We start from the raw sequence: 27,535 nt of genomic DNA, 5'->3' as shown, positions 1-27,535 counted from the left end.
CCATGAGGGAGCCGTGCGGGGTTCTGCCCGTGCGTCCCATGACTTGCATTTAGCCGCCGCGGCCGTTTTGTTGGAGCCGAACACGGAGGCGTGTTTCCGAGCTGCTCGGCAGCTTCTTCCGACCAGACGCAGCAGAATCGGCACAGAGCAGCAAAGATGGCGGCCGGTTCTGGGGCTGCGAGCGCTCATGGAGCCCGGAGCTCCAGCGCTGCTCTCGAAGCGTCTCTGGACCGGCGATTTCAGGGAGTATCCAACACTATGGAGTCGATACAAGGACTTTCGACGTGGTGCATTGAAAATAAGAAGCACCACGGCCTGATCGTCCGCTCCTGGATGAAGTGGCTCAAGAAATGTAAGTAGCTCGCTGCACAGCTCGCAAGCTAGCTCACCTAAGCTAATTGTAGCGCATTTCTGAGTTGACGACAAAAACAGGTAGCTTTTCGTCCAGGGTAGAACAAATTTGGGATATTCATTTCGTCAAATGCAACGAACCATTTCAAGTTACAGTACAAACTGGCGTCAATATTTGTCACCACCTGATGCTAGGTATGCTAGGTTGCTGCTGGCTAAGCTAACGCTGTTTATAGTTGGGCCTCTTGGGGCTCATGGTTGAGCGAACTGCTGATTCTGGCTTTGTTTTTCGCCGATATCATTTATAGTTTGATACGTGGAATGTAGTTTCACGTTCAACTGTAAATACTCAAGCGAGTTTGTAATGTTGGGAGTTAGGAAGTGAGAAGCGACCTGAAGTAGCGAGTAGTGTTGGACAATAACGCCAAATTATCCAGCTCTCATTTAATTCGCTCCCCCTTTTCTTACACATCTATACGTGCTTATTACAGTTTGGATGGATAATAAACTGAGAATGTGGCCAAAAACAATTGAGAACGCCACATTGTGCATTATGATATTGGTTAAACGAGGAATTGATGTGAATCTTAATGAATGGATACAATTAAATGTTTGGCTCCTCATTTAAGCCTTCAGGTTCATATTGTGGGTGCAGGAATTCCCTATATGCCCCTTGGTTTGTCCCTATTCGTAAAACTACTGCAGACGCACCCGTTTTTAACAATTCTTTACTTCGATCTATTGATTTCCGTGATTGGTTCATCTTTTGCCACACTGGGCAGTCGCAGGACTGGCGGGACTAAAACCGATGCTGACAGCACACGCTCGAGAACAGCTGCCCTGTGTGGGAGCCAAAGGGAGCAGGGCCAAGTAGCTACTGGTCAGGTTGAATATCAGCTTTTCACTTCCTCCGATTGACCTTGTGATACAGCGGAAAGGTCGGGTTCAGATGGACGGGACTTAAACAGGTAATCCAGCGACTGTAACTTGGGGCTAATTGGCTTTGTTGCGTGTGTGAAGGTGTCGGAGATGGTGCTGAGGCTGTTGAGCGCAATTCCACGTTTCAGAATCCAGAACGCAATTCTGCATGATTGCAGATGCGGCCGAGATTTTCCGGTGCTGTTTTGTTGTTTGGTTCTCGTCTTTTCTCCGCCTGCGTGAAAGTGACGATTGAAGTGTCCTGTACGACAGAGCAGCAGCGGTTTTAGCTGGTTTCTTCTTCTTTTTCTTCTGTCTGGGTTCATTTCACCACAGTAATTTGACATCAGCCGCTGTTTCATCCGATGTGTGTGTGTAATGTGGTTTAAGTGTGTGTATCACAACACTGCGACTGTAAAAATGTGAGTTGTGAGGCTGTTAACAGGAAGACAGACGTGGGTTCAGATTAACTACATTTTACAGCCTCAAAAACACGATAAAATGGGAAAAAAATGCTTAAAATTGTGGCCGGATGTGTACAAATGTAGGAAGATGTCGGTCAGCTTCATCAAACACGGTCGCTAATCTAAGAGCTAACAACTTTATCCTCATATTCTTCTTCACCTTCAAAAAGGAGAGGACGTTTATTTAACCTAAAATCACGTCAGGCCGCTGACCAGGTTGATATTAATCTAAATTTATTCGCGGATCATGATAACGCAACTTAAATCGCCGTCCTTGTTCTGCTAATTCCGTCAGCAGAGACTCCAAATTTCATATTGTAATATTCACAACATCATGCTACAATAGTACAAGAAATACCTTCATAAAGTGTCGCGCAAGTCCTGCTCTGGCTTCCTTAAAGAACATCAAATGATCTCAAAACCTTCAGGTTTGTGCTTCGTTGTGAGCTTTAAGGTTTTTGTGTCACCAGGAGTGAAAAGTGTGTGGAGATAAAAGATGAAACCTCCCTCCGAGCTGAGGGAGGAACCGTGTGGTTAGGATATATCGACGGTTGCTATCTTCACTGCTCGTGCTCTGCTGTTCGTGCGGACGTGAACGTGCCTAAAAGCTCTTCACAGACCGCGGAGGTCGACATCACGAGTCGGTTTCAAGCCACTTTTGCGGCTTTCGTTTATTCCCATTCTCCTATTTTGATGCCTGTGACGCAGGTCCGTAAAGTTCTTTTTACCGTCAGGCACAGCTGCGGACGCCCCGAGGTCCTTTCCTCCAACAGCTGCTGGTCTTCCTGCTCCTTTCACGCACGTTGCTTGGAAACGAAAGAGCCGTGTCTCGTGTTCTCGCTGCTGTCCTCTGCACGGGTGTAACGGAGCGCACGCCACTCTGCTCTTCTTCCAGCCGACAACAACCACCGCCTGAACCTCTTCTACCTTGCCAACGACGTGATACAGAACTGCAAGAGAAAGAACGCCGTCATCTTCCGTTCCGCCTTTGCAGACGTCCTTCCCAACGCCGCTCAGTTCATCAGGTGAGCTCGAGGGGTGTGGAGGGAATGAGGTCATTGAAGGTCACTGTCAACGCCGCCCGTCCTGATCGGGATGGCGCTCGTCTGCTGCCGATGCTGAAATGAGGTCGTTTGGTTTGTCAGGGATGGGAAGGTGCGCAAGTCGGTGGAGAGAATCTTTACGATCTGGGAGGAGAGGAGCGTGTATCCCGAGGAGGTCATCGCTCAGTTCAAAGCTGGCATGAACAAAAAAGAGAAGGAGAAGCCCAAAGAGAAGGTTAAAGAGGCCACCGCAGCAAAGGGTTGGTTCACTTTTGACCTTTTCTCTGAAGAAATCGCATCAAATGATTTTTCTGGTCACAAATTCATACTGAAAGTTCTGTGATTGAATTCCTCTGAACTTTTCAGCTCCTGGCAACACGAAAGCTGCCCTCAAGAACAAGATTGTTGCAGAGTTCACAGTAAGTCGGGCTTCTGTGTGTATGTGTGTGTGTGTGTGCGTGCTTTCCTATTTCAGCCTGGACCACCTGTCGTTGCTGTGTGTGTGTGTGTGCGTGCTTTCCTATTTCAGCCTGGACCACCTGTCGTTGCTGTGTGTGTGTGTGTGCGTGCTTTCCTATTTCAGCCTGGACCACCTGTCGTTGCTGTGTGTGTGTGTGCGTGCTTTCCTATTTCAGCCTGGACCACCTGTCGTTGCTGTGTGTGTGTGTGTGTGTGTGCGTGCTTTCCTATTTCAGCCTGGACCACCTGTCGTTGCTGTGTTTGTCTTCCAGCCTCAGTCCCTCCTGGAGCAGCTGACCAGATACAAGCAGACAGCTGCAGAAGAGGAGCTGAGGGAGAAGCAGCTGGGGGCTCTGAGGGTGGATCTGTGCAGCCCCGAAGCTCTGAAGCGACTGAAAGGTCAGGTTGTCTGGTCATGACCTCCCCTGTTGCACCACCTCCAACGTTGTTGTTGTTGTTCAGGACAATGGTGCTTTTTGCCACATCTTCCTCTTTTCCTCCTTCCCTCTGTTGATTTGTTCCTGTTCCTGTTCCTGCCAGTTAATATATCTAAACGTCTAAATGTTTATCTGACCTGCTGGGCCACTTTCTTCTCCGCTGATTCAAGATCCAAGATGTACTTTATTTACTTTATTCATCCCCGTAGGGAACTTGAATTGTAGGAGCAGCCTAACGTGGATTAATGTAACTGTAGACTAGGTTTTGTATTTACAAAGTATAGAAACAGAATAAATAAATACAAATAAGATTAGAACATTATAAGCATATATACAGCATATATATAATATATATATACATAATATAATATATACATATTATAAGCATTATAAGCATATGTACATAAATATAGAATAAAATAGAAATAAAATTACAACATGAACATTACACAATTATTGTTTTGTGGGTTTGGATGAGTTATAGAGTTTAATGGCGGACGGCAGGAAGGACTTCCTGTAGCGTTCCTTAGAGCAGCGAGGCTGCAGGAGTCTGTTGCTGAAGCTGCTCCTCAGTTTGTCCACTGTGTTATGGAGGGGGGGGGGGACTGTCCATGATCAGTTTCAACACCATCCTGTCCCTCACCACCTCATCCAAGTTATCAAGTCTACAGCCAACAACAGACCTGCCTTTTTAATGAGTTTGTTGAGTCTGTTAGCATCCTTAGCTTCAATGCCTGCACCCCAGCACACTGCAGCACAGAAGATGGTGCTAGCCATGACAGACTGGTAGAACATGTGGAGCATCCTGCTGCAAACACTGAAGGACCTGAGTCTCCTGAGGAAATAGAGTCTGCTCATGGCCTTCTTGTAAACAGCATCGGTGTTTGTGGACCACTCCAGTTTATTGTCCAGCTGAACGCCCGGGAACCTGTAAGATGGGACTAGTTCCACATCTTTCCCACTAATGCAGACTGGGGAGGGAGGAGACTTGCTTTTACTGAAATCCACCACCATCTCCTTCGTCTTGGTCACGTTGAGCTGCAGAAGGTTCTCCCTGCTCCACCTAACAAAACTCTCCACAAGGTCCCTGTATTCGTCCTCTTGTCCATTCTCCACACAGCCGACTATGACATCCGAGTACTTCTGGAGATGACATGTCTCAGAGTGGTACTGGAAGTCAGCTGTGTAGGTGGTGAACAGAAAGGGGGAGAGCACAGTTCCTTGGGGAGCTCCTGTGTTGCTCATCAGGGGGTCGGACACACAGCTCCGCAGTCTCACAAACTGTGGTCGACCTGTCAGGTAGTCCTCGATCCAAGAAACAAGGGGAGCATCCATCTGCATGTTCTCCAACTTAGCCCTCATCAGTCTTGGCTGGATGGTGTTGAAGGCAGAAGAGAAGTCGAAGAACATGACTGTGGTGTTTAGTCTGTCCCAGGAGGAGTAAGCCCTCTGCAGCAGGTATATTACCATGTCATCAACCCCCACCTTGGGCTGATAGGCAAACTGCAGAGGGTCCTGAAAGGGGCTCACCAGAGGTCTGAGGTGTGACAGCACCAGCCGCTCCATGACCTTATGCTTGTGCATGTCCTGATGCGTAAACACATGAAAACGTGCAACATTTTGCCGACGTTTTGTTGTTTTTGGGTTCTTCTACAGACAAGGCGGAAGGGAATAAGTTTGCCAAGGATTTTGAGGAGAACAGTCAGAAGCTGCAGGAGTTTGTCGGCTTCCTGGAGAAGGAGTTAAAGTCTGGGCCTCCTCTGATCGATGCTCTGGGCAACGCAGACATTTTTTACGAGATGCAGTACAAAGAGGTGAAGATCGTGGCTAACGTGAGTGTCTCGTTGCTCGTTAGTGGTTTTGCCTTCGCTGTGGCTTCTGTCTCATCTGCCGACCTCTCCTCTCCCAGGCCTACAATGCGTTTGCCAATCGCGTGGCCAGTCTCAAAAGGAAACTGGATTCTCTGAAGTCTACTCTACCTGGACCTGAGGACTCGCCCATCCCCTCACCCTCTGAAGACGCCCCCTCTCCCACTGGCTCAGATTCGCCCTTCCTCGTGCTGGGGCCCAGCAGGGCCCAGGTGGATCCAGAACTAGACGGTAAAGCCATGGATGATGGAGACGGGCCCATTGACAACAGGGACACGGAGGACATGGACATGTCTGAGGAAGAGGCCGATGTTGCTGCAGCAGAGGGTTGGTGCCGACAACAATGGAGCCAACTCCTCCCACCGGGCCGTAAACGCTGTCCGGTTGGGATTCCCAATTTTAAAAACCTGTCTTTTAACTGTGACTTTGGCAGATGACGAGAAAGAAAAAAATTCCAATGCTGGTGAGAAGACGGCCAAGCCAGGCGCAGCATCGAAGACGCCCAGCACGCCCACCAAACCCGCCAAGAGTAATCCTGCCCCGAGTGCTCCAGGGGGGGTCAACCTGGAGAAGGTGGACCTGGGAAAGATCAGCTCCATTCTGAGCTCCCTCACATCCGCCATGAAGAATACAGGTAGAAATAGAAGAAGTGTAGCTGCGGGAGTGTCCCTCGTTTCCGTGGAGATAGCAAAGTGTCTGCTTGTCTGAATCTGTGCAGCCAGCCCAGCTCAACCGCCTACAGGAGCAACCACCTCTTCTGGGCCGTCGGCGTCCGCCAAAGCCGCTCCCTCCAGCCCTGCGCTGGCGAGCATCCTGTCCCGTGTTGACATCACACCTGAGGGCATCCTCAATGCTCTCTCTAAAGCAAACACACCCGGTGAGCGACACACACACACGCCACTTTGTTACGTTTGTGACTCGATGCCGCCGGATCGAGTAACGTCTCCGTCTCGCTTCAGGTTTGTCCTCCCTTCTGCAAAACGTGACCAACGCCTCTGCTCCTCACGCCCGAAGCTCCCCAGAGTCATCAGGGGTCAAAGTTCTTCTCAGTCCAACCAACCCAAAAGCTCGACCCGCTTTGGTTAACAACTGTAGCCGAGATTCCAGGGAAAGGGAGGAAGACAGACAGCTCTCGCCGCCGCCGCCTCCTCCTCCTCTCGCACCCCCCTCTCATCCCTCAGCTTCTTCTTTCTCTCCCCCCAGCCTGGAATCAAAAATCAATAGTTTCTTGCAGGGCAATCCAAACTTTGGTCTTACTCTAGGTGATGACAGTCCCGACGGCGTGGATGGGACGCCAGTCAGAGACGAGGCCGCTGGCACCCCCACCCAAGACGAGATCATGGACACCCCCGGGAGTTTACCAGAGTCAAGAGGAGCCTCCCTGTCCCCCACAGCCTACCGCAATGACCCGTGGGACGCTGTGATCACGCCATCTGAGAGCAATAGTAACGGAGAGTTTGCGGGCTCCTCCTCGCGGTACGCAGCTGGGAATAAGAGCGGCAGCAAACTAAAAGACGAGAGCGCCACGCACGTGAAGAAGCACGTCCCCTCGTCCCCGGGCGCTGACATGAAAGGGAGGAAAGACGGGCAGCACAACCTGCTGGGGATGGTTGGGGTCGGCAGCAGAGCCGGAGAAAAGAGGGCGTTTGCGGGGGCCCGTAAGGCCTCCGATGATGGGGGTCAGCGGGAGAAAGCGGGGGAGAGGAGGAAGGAGGCCGCGGGCGAGGAGGACGGCCGGTACCATCGCATCGAGACGCTGGTGTCGCCCTGCACCGAAGGAGCGCCCATCCAAACTCTCGGCTACTCCAACCGTCCGCTCGCTGGAGAGCGAATCAAGACAGTCGAGAGCATTCGCGTGATTGGAAGAGGCTCTCGGCGAGAGGGGGGGTCAGTCGGGCGGCCGGGGGGAGTGATGTGGTACGAAGAGGAGGAATACATGGAAGCTCAGCCTCTTTCCCCCCACGCTCGCCCGCCTCCTCTGGGCATCAGCCAGGGAGGCCCAAAGGACAGCGCGCCCCCGATGCCCCCACCTCCGCCCATCCTCCTTCCACACCTCCACCCTCCCCCGCCCCTTCCACCCCCCCCAGGTCACTTCCAGATGCCATATCACACGGAGGGCATGCCTCCATCCCTCCGCCTTCAACACCCTCCCACGTCCCCTTGCTTCGGCACTCCTCCCCCAATCCCTCGACCCCCTCCGCCACCCATGTCACAGCTCCCTCCACCTACTCACCCGGCTGTACCTTCTGCAGTCATGGTGGGGGGCGTCTTGGTCCCCGTCGATCACCCCTCTTCCCTCCCCCCCCCAATGCGGCCTGATGCTATGGACAGAGGTGGGGTGGGGCACCGAGGAGGCAAAGCTGGCCCTCTGCCTCTCATGTCCTCATTGCTAGGTGAGCCCCCTAAGATGCCCCGTCCTGGCACAGTCAAAGAGCATTATATGCCCCGCCATGCAGCCCCCCTGCACCGTCCAGGTGCCCCCACTGTCCCTCTCCCCTTACTGGGAAGAGTAAAAGAGCCCCTTCAACCACCTCTGGTCCCTCCCTCCCCCACATCCTCCACCACGTCTCCCTCCACACCCAACTCCCCTGCAGTCGACGCCATCTCCTCCCGCCTCACGGCCCCTCCTCTCCTCAACCCCCCCACCAGTCCTCCAAGTCAGCCTCACAACCAGGCCTCCGGGCCGGTTCCCCTCCTCGACTTACCCAGCCGGCCGCCCATCCTCTCGCTGCCCATGTCCCAGAGACCCATGCTGCGGGGCCGACCCCCCTCCCAGCAACACAACCGAGATCACCCCCGCGGTGGGATGCGTGGAGGCAAGCGGTCCGGCCCTCCGTTTGCCGGCGGTCCCTTCCCTTCGCACAAGAGACCCTACCTGCCGCCACGCTACTGAAGCGGCCGCCGCTATCAGGCCGAACGAGAAGAGCAAACACCCCGCACTGCAGTGCTGAGTGTGTTTTAGCCCTGCTGGTATGAGCCCAGAAGTCTTTATTCTGTTAATTAGCTGAAATTAAACGATAAGTTGTGTGTAAATAGCTGATTAAATCTCCTTGCTTCAGCTCAGCAGCCCGACAGTCACCTTATGCTGCTCAGTGCAGCGGCCGCGTTGCTCAGCTACGTAGTGCAGAATGTTGTGATAACCTTCAAACTATGAGTCTGTTACTGACAGATGCATTCATGAGCTGTGGCCATAGAAGGAAGCCACTGCTAGTTAACCAGCGAGAGGAGGAAGCTACAAGAGTTTTGGGGGGGTTATTAGAAATAAAACGGTAGTTTGACAATATGGAAACTAAGTTTATTTGCATTTGTGTTGACTAACAGCATCATTCACACTTCTAGCTCGTAAATGTGAATCATCCGGAACATTTTCAGTTTAGTCTTGTAGAAAAGCCAGATGACATATTTCTAGTTTCCAGAATGATGAAGTATTCCAGGTCTGTATTTTCCATTGAACTGAAGAGTGCAGTGTTTCCAGAACTAATCTCCTAATCCACAAGTGTATATGTGTGTGTTTCCTTTTGAAGTCAAGAGATTTATGTGCAGAAGAGGGTAAAAATTAGTCCCCCCCCCCCCAGTGTTGTACATAGTATTTTTCTCTTACTCTACCTTTTTTCCTTACTTTCATCTCTCCCACTGTAAATCTCCAATTATGTAAATATAAAATTTAAGACGATTCAGCTTTTTGTTTTCCCATTTCCAGCTCTCGTTTCTGTTAACGAGGACAGTGACGGTCGCACCCCCGACCCGTCTTTACTGACGAGGCCTCGCGTGAGCTTTAGCCCCTGAGGAATTCTCCAGTCGCACCTTTTTGCCCTCTGGTTTTTGAAATGACCACCGAAGAGGCTGTTGAAGATATTCTGTGTTTTTAAGTTTAGACTGAAGATCTGGGGAGTGTGATGGCGCATGGTCTTGTACCATGGACTTGAATAAAATGCACAATATCAGATGGGGGGGGGGGGGTTGGGTCACTCTGACTTGAATTGCGCCCTTTTCATTCACACTATTCTCGGCTGCAGACACACTTCATCTTCCCTTTGCTGATAGATTTTTTTTTGTTAAGATTGAATGGGCAGATTTTCTTCAGAGCAGCACAGTAACCATCGAATCCTTAGGATAGCTTTGAAATGGGTTGTCGTTTTGGCTTTCTTATTATTTTCAAGCTTTTGTCATCGCCCCCCCCCCCCCCCCCCCCATCACCGCTTTGCTCACACCCTGGTCCTTTGCTATCTCACCCCTCCCTGGGGTAAACAAGGGTCACAGCACAATGGTATCGATCCTTCTGCCTGATCAGGATCCAGGGCAAAATTGTTCCCCTCCATTCTACACTGACGTAGAAGACCTCGTGGGGGGGGGGGGGGCTTAACAGCATCTCCTGTGTTCCAATGATCATGGAGTGTGTGTTGTCTCCTCGTGTTCATTTACAAGTTCAGTTGAAGACACAGATCATAAAGCTGCACTGGGTCTCTGCAGAAACATTGAAGCTACATTAAAAGATGTGCCAACATATCATCACTTGCTGGTGTCCAGACCCAGTCTCTGAGGACTGGGGTCCAGACCCAGTCTCTGAGGACTGGTGTCCAGACCCAGTCTCTGAGGACTGGGGTCCAGACCCAGTCTCTGAGCACTGGGGTCCAGACCCAGTCTCTGAGCACTGGTGTCCAGACCCAGTCTCTGAGGACTGGGGTCCAGACCCAGTCTCTGAGAACTGGGGTCCAGACCCAGTCTCTGAGCACTGGTGTCCAGACCCAGTCTCTGAGGACTGGGGTCCAGGCCCAGTCTGTGAGGACTGGGGTCCAGACCCAGTCTCTGAGAACTGGTGTCCAGACCCAGTCTCTGAGGACTGGGGTCCAGACCCAGTCTCTGAGGACTGGGGTCCAGACCCAGTCTCTGAGAACTGGTGTCCAGACCCAGTCTCTAAGGACTGGTGTCCAGACCCAGACTCTGAGCACTGGTGTCCACACCCAGTCTCTGAGAACTGGTGTCCACACCCAGTCTCTGAGGACTGGGTCTGGACGCTGCACTGGTGTTGGCACCATTGTAGTTCTGATGTTATACTGATTGTTAAGTCTGTTACTACCTTCTGTATTCTGCCTGCAACAATGGATCAAAGCCTTTGCTGTGTGTGTGTTTGTGTGTGTGTGCGTGCGTGTGTGTGTGTGTGTGTGTGTTGCACAGAGGGTTTAGTTACTGTGTCAAACGTTTGTAATTGACCCTGTACACACCTGTCATTTCTCTTTACTTCCACTTTAGCAAACGCAGTTTGAAGTTGTGGACAGTCTGTATATGTTGACTGAGTTGAACTGCTCTCACTGCTGTTCTCATCAATGATGCTTCATCACTGGTCTTCAGGTGTCCAGTCTTTTCTGCTGTGATAAACATGCACACATGACTGTCACAGTTCTCATGCCTCTCTACAGGTGACACATCTTTAGAGGTTTAACACTGGCAAAAGGAACATTACACTCCTCGGTACATTCCTGAAGAGGTTTTTAATGATCGGAGCTTTTTAGCGTGTTGTGACTGCACCGTGTTACAGCTGGTGCACTCTCGTCAGCGCACGAGAGATTATTTTGCTCTTTTCTAGTTTTCACAAAAAACAACATCTAATTGCCTCCTTTGATAAACAGATTTCTCCTCTTTTATTGACACTTGCACGTCTAAATGGAGCACATCATTGAAGTGACAAGTCTTGGATATCTCATTGTGACCTTTACATTAATGCTCTTAAGTAGTTACCACTATAACGCGAAGAAATGTTTTTGTTTTTTTGAGAGGCGGCTAAAATAGTAAATGTAGTGTGAGATGGGCTGATTCGTGGCCTCTGTCTTAATCTAAAAAACTCATCCACACTGATAGACACATTGATAATGCATTTATTCTCGTACATAACAGAGGAGTAAATATTAATTTCATATTTTAGAATCCACAGATTTCTCCAGATTTACTTAAACTTTCCAGAATTGAGCATGCAAACATTGCTTGTCATAGATTTTTTCAGATACACTGATGGATCTTCTGAAATCTGTTCTTAATCTACATTAACAATTTAACGCCCTGCTTTTTGTACGACGGCACAGTGGCTCCACCAAGTGGCAGTTCTCTGGTACTTCACCTAGTTTTTAAGTGCGCAACTACAAAATATAAAAAAAAATTCCACGAACATCTAAGAACTGCTGGTACGTCATTAGGTTTTTGTTTTTAAATAAGCGACTTGGCATAATTTAGATTGTGTTTTTCCGTGAGTACGAAATCGGCGTTTTCTGTTGTGCAGTTGCAGCTGGTGGCAGAGCTCCGTGTAACGGCGCCTCACTCCTCTGCCTTGTGCTTTAGTTCGGTCTCTCTCTGGAATACTGAGTTTTACAGCAAGGGTTGGCTCACCTGTGAGAGCAGCTCATTTAAGATTCTGACTGCTATGTTTTCCGTTTCTCCTTTCCTTCCCCACAGTGCAAAGTGTCGTTTATAATTTGGGCATTTCGTTTTTTATTTTTATTGAATTCATGTATTTTTGAAATCCCAACGCGAAATGTGCATGACTGAACATCCACACGTGGTTCTTTTCTGGCAGCTTCAGGTGGAACACAAGCGCATCTCCTAAAGGCGCGTTCAAAACTCTGGACGTCCGGGAGCGCGCACGTTCCTTGCTTGTAGCGTCATGACGTCTTTGCTGCTTCCCGGATCTGTGCTTCCGGTGTCATGGCGGCTCTCACAGAGAAGGGGGACAGTAAAGTCGGGTGTTGAGACGTAAAAGCTCATGTTTAACTCGCTGTGTCGGGATGGCCGGTACTCGGTTTCGGATGGTTTTCTGTCGGCCAGTGCTGTGTGCTGTACGCGGAAGGCGCAGGAGCTACAGCCAGGTGCGACTACAGCAGAACTGTGAGAACGGCTAATGCTAGCTACGACCTACGTCATATGGTCGGTGTGCCTGTCAGAGCTGGAGCCGCTGTTAGCTGCTCCTGCAGGACTCCGGGTGGCAGCTAAATGCACGTTCTTGTTAGTCAAATAGATTAAACCTATTTTAAGGTTAGATTTTTGGGTGTTTCAGCCATGTTTGAAACTTAAATATGCAATAGATGGCACTGAATTTTAAGTTTTAATGTGATTTCTAATATGTCAAGGTCCTTGTCCTCATTTTATAGTTACCATTTTCATTTGTTAGTTGTAAATGAACAAACTGGGCTTTCAGCATATGGTCGGGTTAACTAAATGATCAGTTTTACACAAATGTGTCTGATCAATAGTTGTATTATTGTAGTTACTAAAGGGTGATAGATTTTATTGCAGAAAATAGTATCAAATTTGTGTGGATGAGAAATATGAGATGATGCCAAAATGAAAGTTGGACAGAAGAGGGTGTTTCAGAATGTGTCTGCAAATGCGTAGTCGAGCTGTAGTAACTTCACAAAATTGTGCATCAGATTGCAGGCAGATGGTCTGTCTAAGGGTTTTCTGTGGCTAAAGGTGTAAAATTCCATTGATTTATACTCTAATTTAAAAAACAAAGCAAAAAAAACCCCCCAGTAATGCAGGAAAATAACTGAAAACTGCCAGCATAAATATTACAAGGCACATTTTTCTAGAAACCTGCCAGTTTTTGAGTACAAATTCAGTCAGTGTAGATGTGCGAGTGCCTATTTTTATTTTTTTATGTTGTTTACCTGTGTCCTTTTTCTTCACAGGTGTCCCCGGCTTCACTGGACCGACTGCAAATCTTTGAGTCTCTCAGGGAAAAACAAAACAAGAGAGCTAAAGCGACGGAGGCACCCCTGAGCATCCGCCTACCCGATGGCCGGACGGTAGCCGGGACAGCTGGTGTCACCACACCTCTCTTCGTTGCTCAGAGTGTGCGGTAAATATAGAAATAACGATTGTTTCCCCTTCTGTTCCATTGAGCATGTCATAATTACATTTGTCACCCCTTGAACAGGGTCAAAGGAGCATTGGTCAGTACAGTGAATGGTGAGTTGTGGGAACTTGGACGTCCCATGGAAGCGGACTGTGAGCTGGACCTTCTTGGCTATGACACGGCTGAGGGACGACAGGTAACGTTTGCCGGTTCGCTTGGTCAACGATGGCGATGAAGCATATTCCATTCAATCACGATGGCTGCTCGGCCTCTGTATGATTATTTGCCCTTTTCCTTCTCCCTTATGCTTCCTCTCTCAGGCAGCATGGAGGACAGGAGCTTGTGTCCTGAGCGGAGTGTTGGAGACTGGCTTTGGAGCGGAAGTATGCAGAGAAGGAGCATCCGAATTTGGGCTCTATTGTGACCATGTGCTGAGCAACAGGTGAGGTAATAATGAGCAACATGCATAGACATGTAATATAAATGTTTTCAGCTCTAATGACAGCTCGTTACCCTTTTTGTTTACTTCAGGTGTCTGTTTTGACTTAATACCACCTGGGTTCTTAAAATATAATTAACCAAATATCTATTTTTCTGGTTCATCTCTTAGTTATGTGTTTGCACCCTCAGTGATCCTGATTACTGAATTGGTTTTGTAGCCGTCATTTTTGGGACATTCCTCACACAAATCTGTTCCTCTCCATCCAGATCTTTATGTCTCAGTGCTGTGGAGGAGAAATGTAAAGAGGCAGCGGCCCTGAAACTCCCTCTGTCCAGACTGGAGGTGGATGCAGAGGACGCCAGAAGGCTTTTCCAGGTCAGCAGCACATCATAAAGTAGAAGGTGTGAGAAGGTCTCGGTGGGCCCACCTGCCTGATCTGTCTCCTTACAGAGCAGTAGGCTGAGACTGCAGCTGGTTGAGCGGATGAAGGGCTCCAGCATCACTGTCTACAGGCACGTTCCTCCACAGTCGCACGTCTGATCAAGACCTCTCAGATCTAAACCTGTTTGATCTCCGCTTGTGCTCAGGTGCGGGGACAGCATATCGATCTCTGATGGCCCCCTTCTCCCACACACCGGCCTCCTCAAGGCCTTCAAGCTTCTTCAGGTGTGTTTACCTGTTCTCTGTCACTCACTCTTTATGTTTATGTTCTGTTTTCCTCTTTATTCTCTGACTTTTCAACGCCTGATGCCAAACCTCCTCTGCCTAATCAGTCATGGCTGGTAGAACTTGTTTGATTTGGACATATTTGGCACGTCTGTCCTCTGGGACACATAGTGGGAAAATGAAAGTGTTCTCATCTTTATTGATCCAGCGGGAGGGGGACGTTTCCATATCGGGCTGTTACTGGGCAGAGTGGGATTTCATGGCAGCCAGGCTGGAAATATCAGCCGCAGGATGTTGTGTTTGTGGGAGGCCAGTTTCCTGTTCTCTTGCCTTCCAAACACACTGGCATCCACCAGACCTCCTGTAACCACCCCTTTTTCTGGCTGACCCCCATCATCCCTTTATGCTGTTGACACTTTATTCCCTCTCTCTGTCGTCACTCCATATGTGGAACATCCCAGCTGTCACCAGTCACCCTGGCCAATGAGACAGAACCATCGGCTCTGATGCGTCTCCGAGGTGTGTCCTTCCCAGGAGAGAAGGACAAGCAGGAGTGGGAGAGGGAGCAGGAGGAGGCGAGGAGGCGAGACCACAGACGCATCGGAACGGTGGGAGGACAAAAAAAGCCAGTTAAGGAAACAATCCAGAGTCATAAACAGCAGGTTTGCGTGTTTTCCCCCAGGACCAGGAGCTATTCTTCTTCAATGACGTGAGCCCCGGCAGCTGCTTTTTCCTGCCTAAAGGAGCCCACATCTACAACACCCTCACCGACTTCATCAAGGTGAACACACAACATGGCTTCACCTGGGAAGAGAAGGAATGAGCTGAGGCATCATAATGAGGAGCATTAATGAGATGCATCGCTATATTTAAGTTGCTGTTTAGTTAAACTAGTTAGTTAAACCAGGCTTGTGTGAAACGGCAATCACTGATGGCGAACGTTGTGGTCATCACAACACATCGGAATGAAACCTCGCGCTTTATTGATCAATGATGGTAAAAATCTCTGGGACACGTGTGCACATTTCTGCTAATTCGTGCGCAGTTAGCCATAGTTAGCCATAGTTAGCCATAGTTAGCCATAGTTAGCCACATCCTGCGGATGGTGACGGGATGCTGCTCGTTAGCTGTTAGTTATTGCACCGGGGGGGCAGCCTGGCCTTGACGTGCACAAACATCACACGTCCTTCCTCCCTGTCTTCTTGAAGGGTGAATACCGTAGACGAGGCTTCACGGAGGTCGTGACCCCGACTCTGTACAGCACTGCATTATGGGAGCGCTCGGGACACTGGGAGCACTACAGCGAGAACATGTTCACTGTGACGTCAGAGGGTTCCCAGACCTACGCGCTCAAGCCCATGAACTGCCCTGCACACTGGTACACACCCACACACACACCTCACACACACACACACGCACGCACACACACACACCTCACACACACGGCTGTGCTGTGTTTACACAGCCGCTCACTTCCTTATCTCTTGTTAAGTCTCATGTTCGAACAGCGCGTTCGCTCCTGGAAGGAGCTTCCCATCCGATGGGCCGACTTTGGGGCGCTGCATCGCAACGAGCTCTCCGGCGCCCTTGGAGGTCTGACCCGGGTTCGGAGGTTCTGCCAGGATGACGCTCACATCTTCTGCACTCCTGAGCAGGTACATTATGCTGGTGGGAGTTTTTGCCCCCTGTGGAGCTGTGAGTTGTTTAGACACTGTAAATAAGGCACATACGGTCCTAAATTAGAGCATTCAGATGGTTTGCTTCAGCATGATGTTCCAGACCAACCACTGGATGAACTGAGCTCTTTGTTGTGCTCACATATTCCATCTCTCAGTCCGTGCCGTCCTCCCAGAACGGATGCATTTTCCTTCTTTCTGCTCTCGTTTTCTCGTCCTTCCGCCGCTCTCATCCTCCTGAGCTGACTTGCCGATCTCACGTTTCCCTTTTTCATGTTTTTCTTTCCAGCTGGAGACAGAGATTGTGTCATGTTTGGACTTTGTGAGGCACGTGTATCAAGTGTTTGGGTTTTCTTTCCATTGCCTCCTGTCTACTCGACCTACACCATGTTTAGGCGCGCCCGAACAGTGGGATAATGCTGAACAGGTGCGGACACACACACACACACACACACACATTATACAGTGTCTTTCTCAGACAGATTCTTCTTATTTGAGCTAGATGGAGTTAAGGTAAAAACTCAGTTGCAAAAGCATGAGGATGTTGTTTCGATAGAGCTCCGACCAAGTTATTTTATGTAAAATGGAGCAGTTGACCAAGCTTGAAGGTTGTGGTTCCTGTCTGTCAGGACTCATTAGCACTCACGCAGTAAGAGACAGAGATGATGGCCGTAGCTTAATGGCTTAATGCACTTACACCAAGCACTGTGTGTGAGGGAGCAGCAGCTGGAGAGGAGTCTGCAGCAGTTTGGGGAACGCTGGGAGCTGAACCCAGGAGACGGAGCCTTCTATGGACCAAAGGTGAGTCTGAGTTCACACTCATGTGAAGGAAACCGCTTCCTGAAGACACCTCAGGCTTTGGCCTTGGCAGAAATAGAGACTAGATAAGCTAGTTTAGTGCGAACCCTCCCAACTGAGAGCAGCTTTGCTGCCGCCGCTTCTGAAATGTAGAGAAATCTGAAAGCAGCTTCGGAAAAAAACGCCATTTCCCATCATGTTGGTAAAAATCAAGAGGTCAGGCTCCAACACACCGTGTGGAGGGACGGAGGAAAGTCAAGTCAGGGTGGGGTTAAATACACACACACACACCCAGCTCGGGTGCGTTGCCATAGAGATGGACTTTCTGGAAAATCCTTTCATCCATATTCCGGTCTGAGCTTGTGTTAGTATCATTTTTTTGGAGAGATCCACTGTAGCTCGCGCTGCTGCTTATTTCCCCAGATTGATATCCAGATCAAAGACGCCATTGGCCGACAGCATCAGTGCGCCACCATCCAGCTGGATTTCCAGCTGCCAATCAGATTTGATCTTCAGTATGTGGGGTGAGTCGAGCCTCCGCCGTGAGTCATCAAGACAATTTACAGCTCCAGCTTCAGTTGAAGTCGATAATGATTTAAGCCTGTTTTCATGACGTCTCCTCTGATAAATGTGTTTGTGTTTAAAACGTCCCCCAACTCCAACTTTACCGTGACCCAGTTTGCCTCAAAGATTCACGCCTCGTTTAAACTCTCAATGAAACGAATGATATTAGATCATATATTTTCTTAGTTCTTCACCAGTTGTTTTCTAATGATAACTATATACTGTAACTAGTTGGCTGCACTTAATTCTATGATCGTACGTGATTAAATTTCAGCCCGGACGGACAGTTGCACCGGCCGGTGATGATCCACAGAGCGGTGCTGGGATCACTGGAGCGGATGATCGCCATCCTGGCTGAAAACTTCGGAGGCAAATGGTGAGATGGGTCCAGCGTTGACACAGATTGGTTTTATTTGCTGAGCTGCGACCTTGCTCATCATCTGCTCTGTATTTGGGCCAGGCCTCTGTGGTTGTCCCCGGCTCAGGTCATGGTTATCCCTGTAGGGGGCGACAGCGAGCCGTACGGCAAACAGGTCAGTGGCGTCTGTTGCTTTGTTAGCAGAACACATGTGCTTTATTTCTGTTTTTTGTCCTGATATGACAGACCTGTCATGGACTCAGTCTGAGGGGATGTGTTGTCCTTTTAAGGTGGTCCAACAGTTCCGCCACGCTGGATTCATGGTGGACATGAACAGCGATCAGAGCGCCACCTTAAATAAGAAGATCCGCTCTGCTCAGTTGTCCCAGTACAACTACATATTTGGTAAAGGTTTATAATGGGGTAAACATCTGCTCACTTATTCTAACAACGTCAGGCTCCTAATTGTATTTTTTAATGAAACTTGCAGTTGTGGGGGAGAAGGAGAGCAAGAGCGGAACTGTAAATGTGAGGAGCAGAGGGGGTAAACAGCTGGGGCAGAGGCCGAGCGAGGAGGTGCTGACATCCCTCACACAGCTACGAGACACCAGGAGCAACCTGGAGGAGTTGTAGTGGAGATTCTGAGCCAGTGATGTCATTGTTTCACAAATAATGTGGAGGAGGCTGCTTACATTTGTAATAAAAGTGTCCAAAGAAGTTATTTGTCCTTTTGATGGAACTCAAACATTAAAGTTGCAGTGGGAAAATTTCTTAAGATCACTGCCATATTCTTGTGTTTCCTACATCCATTAAATATGTGAAGCTCCTGCTTACGTAAGCATGTGTCATGGCTTGAGAATAGAAGGGCAGTCATCCCTTTAAAAGACTGGCAGGACGGAGAGATTTGACTAAAATAGGAGAGGGAAGCAGCCATGTTTTCATGTGTGTTTAGTGGAAACACCGGAGTCAAGGTAAAGGCCAAAAGGATTTAGGTTTCCTCTTTAATTGAGAGAGGGCAGCAGGACAGAAAAGACATCAGTCACAACAGTGACACAGAGGGAGGCGTCAGGACCGGGGAGGATAATCGGAGCTGACCGGACAAATGAGACAAGTCCGGCAAATCTGACTGGGGAAACTGGAAGACTGGACCATGCTCAGTTATTCCGGAGACGTTGAAGCGGTTCAGTGGCGGAGAGGTGAGGGAAGTTCACGGTGAGGCCTCCGCCACAGGCCAGGCGCAGGTCAGCTGGGATTGGACTCAACCAGAGGCGGAGAGATGAAAGCCAGCAGTGGTGCTCTGGAAACCTGAGGAAATGGCACAATCCTCCCTGATAAGTCCAGGAATTCCAGGATCGAGATGGTCTGAGTTATGACCTTGCTCGAATATGAATCCCCAGTGGTTGATAATGAGGCTGTTTGTGATACAACCCGCCATAACTTGACCTCCAGCTTGTCAGAAGGGAGTGGGAATCGAGGGGAATCTGCCCTTTAAGACGACGCCCTCCTCTGATTTATTCTTGATATCACACCATATTTTTAGCTCGTGCTGCCTGTTTTCTGACCGCTGTGGGATTTGTGAGATAAACCCGGAGCCAGACATCACAACCACCCGCTGACGCTGCACGGTAGTTACGTAGTGATGACACGGGCCCTTAGCTCCAGTAAACACTCCAATCCTTGGAGATAATTCCAGGCCCTTTGCCCTCTCCGGCTGCTATCTTTCCCCTATGCACGTGCAGATGCGACGCAATCCGTCACGTGTCCGGAACGGTGCCGCCGCACGGGTCCGTCTTGGGACTTTGTCCCATTTTCTGTCGCCCTGCTCTTCTCACCGGTCTGAAGAGGTCATAGGTGATGTGTCATGTGATTCTTTGCATTATTTACCTCCCAAATTGCTCCATTTCCAGCTGTAGTGCTGCCAAATTAGCCAGGATTCCCGCTGTCTTCCCATTCACGTTTCCCAGAGCTTTAATGGCTATATGGGGCTCCGTGACCCCGCCGGGCGCTCGTAAATGTGACACATTTGCATCCCCGTTGTCCTGGAAGTGCAGTTTTTCCTGGAGGCAGCGGGGGCGACCCGGGGCGAGGAGGCGGAGCCGAACGGGCTGGTGGCAGGAAGATAAACAGACTTTTCTGCATTGTTCTCCCGCTATCACTGAGAAACTGTCAGCATGACTGATGGACGGCACAAACACCCGAAATAGACTCACTCAGGCCGCGCTGCCTTCCCAACTCACCCTGTTATAAATAACCCCTGTGTGCAAGTGTGTGTGCGCGTTGTGTTTATGTGTGTTTTGGGGTTTTTGAGCAAGAAAGAAAGAGTTTTTGCGGTCAGGGACAGAAATATGGCGACTGTGGTTTTAGAAGCTGAAGCCACCGAAAACAATAACAGGAGGTCGCAGAGCCAAACAGTGACAGACCCTCCACTGACCTTACTGTAACACACACACACACACACACACACACTCCTTGCTTCTGCAGTAGCAGCAGCAGAAAGCAGCTACAGCTACAGCTAGAGGAGCAGCAGCAGCTACAGCTAGAGGAGCAGCAGCTACAGCTACAGGAGCAGCAGCGGCTACAGCTAGAGGAGCAGCAGCTACAGCTACAGCAGCTACAGCTACAGCAGCAGCAGCTACAGCTACAGGAGCAGCAGCGGCTACAGCTAGAGGAGCAGCAGCTACAGCTACAGCAGCTACAGCTACAGCAGCAGCTACAGCTACAGGAGCAGCAGCGGCTACAGCTAGAGGAGCAGCAGCGGCTACAGCTAGAGGAGCAGCAGCAGCTACAGCTAGAGGAGCAGCAGCTACAGCTACAGGAGCAGCAGCGGCTACAGCTAGAGGAGCAGCAGCTACAGCAGCAGCAGCTACAGCTACAGCAGCAGCAGCTACAGCTACAGGAGCAGCAGCGGCTACAGCTAGAGGAGCAGCAGCGGCTACAGCTAGAGGAGCAGCAGCAGCTACAGCTAGAGGAGCAGCAGCGGCTACAGCTAGAGGAGCAGCAGCAGCAGCAGCAACTAATCCACCAGAGCAAAGCTGGGAGGAACAAAAAAATTGTCTTTTGCCTGTAAAATATTAAGTTGTCAGAGAGAGTTTTTCATTTTTTCCCCCAGTCCCAGAATCTCAGCCCACCCAGGCTGCCCCCCCTCCTGGGTCCAGTTCTCCGGCTGGGCTCTGCTGCAGGCTCTTTGGAGCAGGCGCTGCTCTTTATTTGTTCTGGCTCTCCTCTCATCCCGTCACGCCGTCTCCGCTCCTAATCTGCCGGCGTGCAGTTGTGACGCAGGCGTGTGTTTGCGAAGGGCTTTGGATGAGACCGGAGGTGGATGCTCCAGCGTGCACACGGTGGTGCTGGCAGCAGCAGCGCCGGCGGAGGGGGGACCTGGACCGCCCGGGCCCCGGCACAGTGGTTCACAGAGTCTGCTCGGCCCCATTCTGCTCCAAAGTATGTCTGCTATGCTCCGCCCTCGGCTGACCCGGTTTCCAGTCCCACTCTCATCAGAGCCGGACACCTAAAGGGACAACGGAGCGGCTCCTCCAGTCAGGAGCCCTTTGGGCCAAAGAGACATTGGAATGATTGTTCTAGCCAACCTGTTGCATGGCTCGCAGGAGGGGGGGCTTTTACGGGTTCAGGGAAGGGTCAGAGGTCACGCTGGCTCTCGGGACGCTGAAGTTAGCCCAACATCTGCCGTTTCCCTCTCACAACTATGCACTCTGGTGGCTTTGCCAACACATGGAGAAGAAGCTACGGTATCCCACAATGCACCTGTGTCATGTATTACTACAGATGATAATCATTGACTTTGTCTGTTCGGGAATCCATCAAATGCGCTCTTATTTCTCCCAGCGTGCGTGTCAGAGGAGGAGCGCTGACCCCCGCTGTGGCCTCAGGTTCAGGATTCCTTCTTTTGGGCGTCAGTGAAACCTGAAGCTGGCCGAGCGGCGCCGAGAACAAGTGCTTTAGCAGAAGGCTAAAGGAGAGACGTGGATCCTGGACCGCTGACGGTTCCCGCGGCTCTGGATCAGAGTCCAACTGCACGAACCGGAACATTTACCCACCTGCTCGCTGACTCGTACGTCTAAGACATTTTGGTTTGAGGGGTCAGTTTCCTGAAGAATATTCTTCAGAAAGAGACCAGCAAAAACCAAAGCTGGCTTTATCTCAAATATTTGCTCTTTTGCTTTATTTTTTCTTATTTTACGCTTCTGCTGAGGTCAGATTCGAGCCTGTCAGCCCCCACCGGGCTCTGCCCTCCCCGGGCCCTCTGCACCCGCCCCCATCGCCCTGTTTCAGTTGTCATTTTATAATTTGATCACATGCAAATTTGTGTGGGAACATAAAGGGTCCAGACGGGGAATCTCACCTGATCCGAGGGTCACTTCCTGTCCCGCAGCTGCCGGAGGAATCGACAAACTCCCGGTTATTTGTTGCCATTTGCGTTTACATTTCACGCAAAAGCTGCGTTTAGTCTGAGGAAGCAAAACAACTCTCTTTTCAAAGCAACACACAGAAACTACTCGGCCCACTTCGGAGTGAAATATGTCGGCTCCTCCGAGCTGCAGACGACATTTCCTCTGGCACGTCCGCGCCGATGATTTACATAACGGGGTTTTGGAGGGAGCAGCTCCGGCTGGATGGTGATGAAAGCGAAGAGAAGCGAGCGCTGCTTCCTTGGCCCGGAGCGCCGCAGAGTCCCGTTGAATCCGAGGAAAACGCTGGCGACCTGCTCGCACATTATCTGGCGCCATGACGGAACCAAAGCTTGAGCTGTAAATACAAAAAAAACCCTTTTTATTTGGGTGGGGGGGAAAAATCTGCGCATCAAATAATGGCGATGCGTCATCGGAGCGTCGTGGCGGTCCCCAATCGAGGGCTCCGGTCGCCGTCGACAGGCCTGGAGGCAGCACACACTGGTCCGGAACCAGCCGACCATAAACATACCACAGCTCTTTGTTGTTGCGGGGGTGTACCATGGCGAGCTATACCATACATGCGCGTTCACACAAACATAAACTCTCCTGCTTGTCCATGTTTTGTGTACAAATGTGGCCCAGTGGTTTCACTGAATGGGCAACAATTGGTCTTTGTGTGAATAATTGGAACAAGGTTATTTCAGCAGTTTGGTCGGCCAATTAGGGCCCACTGAGCCAACCCCCCCCATGCGCTACTCTCACCAGCGACCACTGTAAATGCTCATTAGGACCCTCCTTCCAGCAATCACTTATCTCCCACTGTTCCCCCTTTTGAACCCTTAATGTCTCTTTTCTTTTCCATGTTGACGCCACCCACCCAGCCCCTCTTAGGAGGGGGAGGGGGGGTCATCAATCAGCTGGAGACGTGGGCCTAAAGCTCAAAATGCTTGCAGGGGCCTTTTGGGCCTCATCAAAGTGGCGGCGGTGAAGATTGTAGCGCTCTCCTCCTGTTGCAGGGAGCTTGTTCCAGGCTTTCATCAGCCCCTGGCACCGGACCGCTGGAACGGAGCAAATATTGACTCCGCCTGAGCCAAACCTACCCCCCCCCCCCCCCTCCCCCCCGGCTCCTGCTTTCACTCCTTTACACTCTCCTCTCCACTTACCCCCTTTCTCCAACATCCTCTTTCATCCCTTTCTTCCCGCTCCTGCCTTTGTGCTGCTGTCTGTCAGTGTCCGTCTCTTCTTCCCCCCGGATCAGGAGCCGCAGCAACACGCCGGCCCAGGACGCTGCGACGCCTCGCGGCGACACAGGGCGGCCAACGCCACAGATGAAGATCCGGCCATTTATTAATGCCGGTCGAGGTCCCGAGGACAAATTCCCGTTCGGCGGAGTGATCCTGGCAATGGTGGATGTTTCTGAGGACCACTGATGGCGACCGGGGCCGCATCGGCTGGCTCTTTGATGTTATCTGGCCCAGTTGTGCAACCGGCTCTGTCCTGAGAATCAAAGTTATCGCTCTCTCAGCAGGGGTTTGTTGACGCGTCTCCCTGAGTCCCGGGACAGTTTGGCCGGCTTTCTTCTGCAACACAGTTTCAGATCTCAGGGGATGAATAGAAGCCGAACGATACATAAATAATTACAAACTGGTTCCATACCGAGACACTGGCCAAGGAGGTAAAGCTGCAGCTGCGCACACACACACACACACACACACACACACACACATGCACACACACACACACACACACACACACACACACACACAGTCCCTCCCTGACCCCACAAGGACGTTCCAGGGCGCCAGAATCTGCCAAATGCCAACGGCGCCTTGTGCGACCTGCAAGTCCAGCAGGCTCAGTGGTAACTGTAAATCTAGCTGGAGCCGTGCACAAGCTCATGCACGGGCGGAGGGGGGTCACACGCCCTCCGCTCTGAGGAGAGAACAAGTACTCAACGTTCATTTTTGACCCCTATTTGACCTCTAGAATCCTCTCCATCTCCTCGCCCCCAGTGGTCCAGCCCTCTATGTTCAGGAGAAGCCTTATCAGATTTTTAGGGGGGGTATTTCTCAGCGCAGAGGCTGGGGTGTGGTTTCTGGACTTTCCTGCATCTCCCATGAGTCTTTGCTGTTCTGGACTTTATTATTGTTGCGTCACAGACGTTTATCTCCCGGCGCTGCGCCGTCAGTGGTGCATGTAGATGGAGGTGGTGAAGGAGATGTTGCTGCATGTTTGGGATGGGGGGGGGGGGGGCGGCTATAAGTGGTCACGCACCACCGGTGACCATGGCAACGACCTCTGGCTAATTGTGGTAAGTGAAAGTACAGAGATATCCATCTGGCCAGTCACACAGGACACACGCACGTGCGTGCCACTGCACGTGCGCGCACTTGGGGAACCTGCCCTCCTCCCCGCTGGGACGCCTTTAGCATTCATTTTCTTATTTTGCCAGATCCCATCTCCAGCCGGCTCTCTCATGTGGTTCCGCTCGGCCCGTTTTGAAGTCCCAAATCTGGGTCGGCGTCGCGGCGTCCGTGCCGTGAGGAAAAGCAGCGGCCTCGTCCCGGGACGACGCTCGGCCCCCGGGAGTGTTAATGCGCGTCAGGCCGTAACCCAGCCGCCCCGCCCACATTTCCTCCCGGAGGCAGACGGAGGAGAAATGTTAATAAGCAGCTGCGGGGGGGGGAGGGGGTCAGACGTCCTTGGACCTGCGACCGTGGCTGCGTTGTCATGCTGATGAGCCGAACTCCCCGAGGAGCAAAGTCGCCGTTCAGGGTGGCACCAATGGTTCTACCCAGTGATTCATGAATCATCGGGCTTTATCGCTCCCCTGCTCAACCTTTTTTGGGGGGGTTCTTTGGCTGTGTGCCGATCCAGGATGAGGGTGTCCGTCCATCTGGGCCCCTCGTCCAGCTCAAATACTCGTATTTAACATAAACCTGAGACACGTGCATTGGCTATATCTCATAGAGTCGAAAAAACCAAAGGGAAAAAGTCCTTTTCCAAAAAGAGGAAAGTTCTCCGTGTGATTATGGCCTGTTGGGCTCATTGGAAATGAAGCGTTTTTCACGGTTTTGCTAAAAATGGAAAACATGCTGGAGCGAAACCAGCCCTCATAAGTCCACAATGGCTGTGACAGCTCACTATTTCACTTCACTCTCAGATAAAAGGATTCCTCAGCATTCCAGCATAAGTCTTTCCGGGAGACAAACAGGAGTAAATCTTTTTTTCCCACAGAGGTCTTTTCATTTTCTCTCCTTCCCTCTCTCCTTCCCTCCCTCCCTCTCTCCTTCCCTCTCTCCTTCCCTCCCTCCCTCTCTCCTTCCCTCTCTCCTTCCCTCCCTCCCTCTCTCCTTCCCTCCCTCCTTCCCTCTCTCCTTCCCTCCCTCCCTCCCTCCTTCCCTCTCTCCTTCCCTCCCTCCTTCCCTCTCTCCTTCCCTCTCTCCTTCCCTCCCTCCCCCCCTCCCTCTCTCCTTCCCTCCCTCCTTCCCCCCCTCCCTCTCTCCTTCCCTCTCTTCTTCCCTCTCTCCTTCCCTCCCTCCCTCTCTCCTTCCCTCTCTCCTTCCCTCCTTCCCTCCCTCCTTCCCTCTCTCCTTCCCTCCCTCCTTCCCTCTCTCCTTCCCTCTCTCCTTCCCTCCTTCCCTCCCTCCTTCCCTCTCTCCTTCCCTCCCTCCCTCCCTCCTTCCCTCTCTCCCTCTCTCCTTCCCTCCCTCCTTCCCTCTCTCCTTCCCTCTCTCCTTCCCTCCCTCCCTCCTTCCCTCTCTCCTTCCCTCTCTCCTTCCCTCCCTCCTTCCCTCTCTCCTTCCCTCCCTCCTTCCCTCCCTCCCTCCCTCTCTCCTTCCCTCTCTCCTTCCCTCCCTCCCTCTCTCCCTCCCTCTCTCCTTCCCTCTCTCCTTGCCCCCCTCCCTCTCTCCTTCCCTCCCTCCTTCCCCCCCTCCCTCTCTCCTTCCCTCTCTCCTTCCCTCTCTCCTTCCCTCCTTCCCTCTCTCCTTCCCTCTCTCCTTCCCTCTCTCCTTCCCTCCCTCCCTCCCTCCTTCCCTCTCTCCCTCTCTCCTTCCCTCCCTCCTTCCCTCTCTCCTTCCCTCTCTCCTTCCCTCCCTCCCTCCTTCCCTCTCTCCTTCCCTCTCTCCTTCCCTCCCTCCTTCCCTCCCTCCTTCCCTCCCTCCCTCCCTCTCTCCTTCCCTCTCTCCTTCCCTCCCTCCCTCTCTCCCTCCCTCTCTCCTTCCCTCTCTCCTTGCCCCCCTCCCTCTCTCCTTCCCTCCCTCCTTCCCCCCCTCCCTCTCTCCTTCCCTCTCTCCTTCCCTCTCTCCTTCCCTCCTTCCCTCTCTCCTTCCCTCTCTCCTTCCCTCCCTCCTTCCCTCTCTCCTTCCCTCCCTCCTTCCCTCTCTCCTTCCCTCTCTCCTTCCCTCCTTCCCTCCCTCCTTCCCTCTCTCCTTCCCTCCCTCCCCCCTCCCTCTCTCCTTCCCTCCCTCCTTCCCCCCCTCCCTCTCTCCTTCCCTCTCTCCTTCCCTCTCTCCTTCCCTCCCTCCCTCTCTCCTTCCCTCTCTCCTTCCCTCCTTCCCTCCCTCCTTCCCTCTCTCCTTCCCTCCCTCCTTCCCTCTCTCCTTCCCTCCCTCCTTCCCTCCCTCCCTCCCTCTCTCCTTCCCTCTCTCCTTCCCTCCCTCCCTCTCTCCCTCCCTCTCTCCTTCCCTCTCTCCTTGCCCCCCTCCCTCTCTCCTTCCCTCCCTCCTTCCCCCCTCCTCTCTCCTTCCCTCTCTCCTTCCCTCTCTCCTTCCCTCCTTCCCTCTCTCCTTCCCTCTCTCCTTCCCTCCCTCCTTCCCTCTCTCCTTCCCTCCCTCCTTCCCTCTCTCCTTCCCTCCCTCCTTCCCTCTCTCCTCGTCACTCTTTACCTCCCACTGTCCTCTCTGAAGTTATTGTTCTGCACACAAACTGTCCCGTCTGGGAGGGAGGTGGAACTCGGTGTGTAAACAGTGTGTAAACAAGTGACCAGGGTAGTTTTCACATCTGGACTTTACGGGTCCACACACACACACACACACACACACACACACAGCAAGCATAACCAACCTCCAAGTGTCTATTTTGGAGTTTTTGAATGTAATTAAGGTTCTGTGAAAACCTCAACTCTTTTCATGCAGGCAGCGAAACATAAATCACTTCCCGCTCGCGCGGTCCACTTTTGTAGGAACAATTAGTGTTTTTACTGGCACAACTGTAAACCCATTATAGCTTTGTGCCTCTC

At 51.3% G+C, this 27,535-nt stretch overlaps 1 protein-coding gene and 1 long non-coding RNA gene across 4 annotated transcripts; one reads left to right on the top strand and one right to left on the bottom strand.

Moving 5' to 3' along the window:
• Positions 1–12: 12 nt before the first annotated feature.
• Positions 13–18,664, top strand: LOC101074380 (threonine--tRNA ligase, cytoplasmic-like). 3 transcript variants are annotated; one of them, XM_011617070.2, is made up of 18 exons: positions 12,243–12,394; positions 13,217–13,386; positions 13,465–13,579; positions 13,704–13,825; positions 14,092–14,200; positions 14,276–14,337; positions 14,413–14,491; positions 14,953–15,099; positions 15,174–15,272; positions 15,700–15,869; positions 15,984–16,146; positions 16,457–16,594; positions 16,891–16,968; positions 17,389–17,489; positions 17,804–17,905; positions 17,990–18,062; positions 18,178–18,292; positions 18,378–18,664. In XM_011617070.2, the coding sequence occupies exons 1-18, from the start codon at positions 12,314–12,316 to the stop codon at positions 18,518–18,520; spliced, it is 2,067 nt and encodes a 688-aa protein (XP_011615372.1). In that variant the 5' UTR covers positions 12,243–12,313; the 3' UTR covers positions 18,521–18,664. The 3 variants fall into 3 exon arrangements, with proteins under 3 accessions (XP_029694479.1, XP_011615372.1, XP_029694480.1); XM_029838620.1 differs by lacking the exon at positions 12,243–12,394 and adding an exon at positions 12,541–12,560; XM_029838619.1 differs by lacking the exons at positions 12,243–12,394; positions 13,465–13,579; positions 13,704–13,825; ... (12 more) ...; positions 18,178–18,292; positions 18,378–18,664 and adding exons at positions 13–352; positions 2,629–2,758; positions 2,879–3,036; ... (5 more) ...; positions 6,259–6,417; positions 6,500–8,510 and having other exon boundaries at positions 13,217–13,354.
• A 188-nt stretch (positions 18,665–18,852) lies between these two features.
• On the bottom strand, positions 18,853–23,748 carry LOC115250395 (uncharacterized). The gene is made up of 3 exons (XR_003888945.1): positions 23,457–23,748; positions 22,245–22,648; positions 18,853–19,192 (listed from the first exon to the last, which is right to left on the bottom strand). It is a non-coding gene; the product is annotated as an uncharacterized lncRNA (long non-coding RNA).
• Between the last annotated feature and the right edge of the window lie 3,787 nt (positions 23,749–27,535).

The sequence above is a fragment of the Takifugu rubripes genome, chromosome 7 (assembly GCF_901000725.2).
Source record: "Takifugu rubripes chromosome 7, fTakRub1.2, whole genome shotgun sequence".
NCBI classification, from domain to species: domain Eukaryota; kingdom Metazoa; phylum Chordata; class Actinopteri; order Tetraodontiformes; family Tetraodontidae; genus Takifugu; species Takifugu rubripes.
The sequence above is the reverse complement of the archived record's forward strand: the minus strand, read 5'-3'. Positions and strand labels throughout refer to the sequence as shown.

Coding starts and splice junctions, on each gene's coding strand:
- LOC101074380 (XM_029838619.1), top strand. CDS start 157: ATGGCGGCCGGTTCTGGGGCTGCGAGCGCTCATGGAGCCCGGAGCTCC. Junction 5,868..5,973: donor CGATGTTGCTGCAGCAGAGG/GTTGGTGCCGAC, acceptor TGACTTTGGCAG/ATGACGAGAAAGAAAAAAAT. Junction 6,175..6,258: donor ATCCGCCATGAAGAATACAG/GTAGAAATAGAA, acceptor GAATCTGTGCAG/CCAGCCCAGCTCAACCGCCT.